This window comes from Elephantulus edwardii, unplaced genomic scaffold (genome assembly GCF_000299155.1).
Source record: "Elephantulus edwardii isolate Elephantulus edwardi_28Jun2011 unplaced genomic scaffold, EleEdw1.0 scaffold00061, whole genome shotgun sequence".
Lineage (NCBI taxonomy): Eukaryota > Metazoa > Chordata > Mammalia > Macroscelidea > Macroscelididae > Elephantulus > Elephantulus edwardii.
In genome coordinates, this window is record NW_006399811.1 from 1,420,394 (window position 1) to 1,422,908 (window position 2,515).

The following is a 2,515-nucleotide window of genomic DNA, read 5'->3' on the forward strand; positions in this document are numbered from 1 at the left end:
TGTGTGTGTGTGTGTGTGTGTGTTTCTGATTTTAAGCTGAGGTATCAAACATTTAAAGATTTTTAGGTTAAACCTTGAATATAATCTTCAGCTCTCAAGTAAAGTTGATCATATTAAGTGGCTAATATTGAAGCAGAATGTTGTTAGGTGCCATGGAGCCACATAGGACTCATAGTGACCTTAGGAAGAACTGATCTGTACCCTGCCCTATTCTGTGCCATCATCACCGTCATCTCTGATGTGCTCAGGCCCATCATTACAGTCACTGGGCCAGGCCCTCTTGTTTGAGGGTTTTTCTCTTTTCCACTAACCCACCACTACCTTTCCCAATATAATGTCTTTCCAAGCTCTGGCCCCTCCTCACTACATGCCCAAAATATGAGATGAACTTTCATTATGTTGCTTCTAAGGAGTTCCACTTCTGCAATATAGATTTGTTTGTTCTTAAAGCAGAATAGAAGGTGATTTAAGAAAAATAATCACTATAAAGATATGGGGAAAGTTATTTTTAAAAATTAATATTTACGAAGTCCCTTTAGCTCTTGAGTTTCATAAAATGTTGACTTTTTTAAAAAGAAGGAAAGCAATGCTATTACCCCTAAAGGATGCACATATAGACTGAGTACTGTACTGACAAGAGGAAAAAACAATAGGATGATGCCAGAAGAGTTTTCAGTGCAACATTCAGAGTAAGTTGCTTCTGTTACTGACTGGCTACTTCTCTGCTGTACAGCTGCTCCCAGACTTTTGATTTTAAGGTTGAGCCCAAGCTTTGATTAAGGCTTTTTATGTTTGTTTTTAATGGAAATATGCTTTTTTAAAACAAATTGATTTTTTTTAATGTTGTGCTTGCTTATTGAAGGAAGATCAGTGAGGAATAATCACTGAGAAATGTGAAAGATTAGCTTCAGAGTTGCTGAGAATTTTGCCATAGTTAGCATGTGCTACCTCATTGCAATGTCTAAAAACTGAGATCTGATGATACTGGTACAGATGTGTGAGGACATTTATAAACTCTTGTTTTTCTTAACACTTCTACATCTGGGTTTATATATCACAAAAGAATCTTGTCAATAAACTCCCTTAAAAGTTAGGTAATTGTATACCAATCTGTAAAATTTGAGCTTGATACCTACCTATTATTAGTTTGCAGTTGCTAAGTGTTCTTGAAAAAGAAAAGGACATTGAGATCCAGTTCTTCAGACTGTAGGACAGAATCCAAGTTGCAAGCCAGTCCTAGGAGATTAAATGAACCTCTTCACCCTTAGCTCTTCTTTTTTGTAAGTTGAAATAAGAGGCACAATTTCAAGTGATTCTTATACTTGTCTTTTCACATAATTTATTCTTTATTTTAACACAGCTACAGAAAGATCTAGAAGAGATAAAAGTATTGCTGGAAAAGACCAGTAGAAAAAGAATCCGTGATGCCCTTACAGCTGAAAAATCGAAGATTGAGACCGAAATCAAGAACAAGATGCAGCACAAATCAGAAGGGAAAGCAGACACTCATGACAGTGAAAAGCCCGCAGCTGTGGTAAATCCCATTACAATGGGATATACAGTGAAAATCAACAATTATGGTATGGTTTCTTTCATTTATGATATCATATATATGCTAATAATATATATAATTACATATATAATAATATACATATATAATAATGTATCATAATCTCATTTATGGTATGATTTATCCAGCTAATTTGTAAAATTGGTTTTAGTGTTCCATTTTTGGTGTCTTTGAAGAGGACCCATCGTAAGTGAACTCTTAGAAGAGTTCTTTTTGTTTTTATAAAATTTTTGTTGTGATCAAGAATATACACAGCAAAACACCAGTTCAATTTCTGCACATGCAATTCAGTGACATTGATCTCAGCCTTTCACTTAGACTAACATTCTCAGCATTCTTTTGAGAAATATTCCTCCCCCCTTTAGATACACTCATTTCTGCCAAAGTACTTTAGTACGTTTGATTCCATATACTACACAGGTGTTTTCAACTTGCAGGCAGTGTCTCCTTTCAGCAACTCCACCGTAAGTCAGTTCAGAGATAGTCACATACCTCCTTTTTTTTTTTTAACCTTTTCATTGTTATTGCCTTTTCTTATTAGTGTCATAAATCTGTTTTGTAATCCAGTTAGCAAGGATGGGACCAATGACATCAGCAAAGTAAATGCTGTAACATTTTATATTGTATGTATTACTATAGGATAGAGGAAAAGAGGGGTCATAACTCAGATATGGAAGTTTTGTTTGCTTTATTTTCTTTTGTGTTGTTGTTATGTACCATCAAGTTGCTTGCGACTCATAGCGACCCTATGTACAACAGCCCTGAACTCTGCTCTGTCCTGTGCCAGTCGCACTGTCTCCGACACACCCATCCTGATTACCCCAGTTACTGAATCAATCCACCATAGATGGCCTTCCCTTCTGTGCTTGCCCTCCACCCTCCCAAGCATGATGTCCTTCTCCAAGGACCGGTCTCTCCTTACAACATGACCAAAGTACGTCAGAC

At 36.4% G+C, this 2,515-nt stretch overlaps 1 protein-coding gene across 1 annotated transcript in view; it reads left to right on the forward strand.

Annotated features, from left to right (window-relative positions):
• The first annotated feature begins 1,424 nt into the window (after positions 1-1,424).
• CACYBP (calcyclin binding protein) overlaps positions 1,425-2,515 on the forward strand; it is a 9,406-nt gene continuing 8,315 nt past the window's right edge. The window contains 2 exon segments of the mRNA XM_006903625.1: positions 1,425-1,493; positions 1,496-1,580. Of these exon segments, the coding sequence (XP_006903687.1) occupies positions 1,425-1,493; positions 1,496-1,580 (154 nt within the window).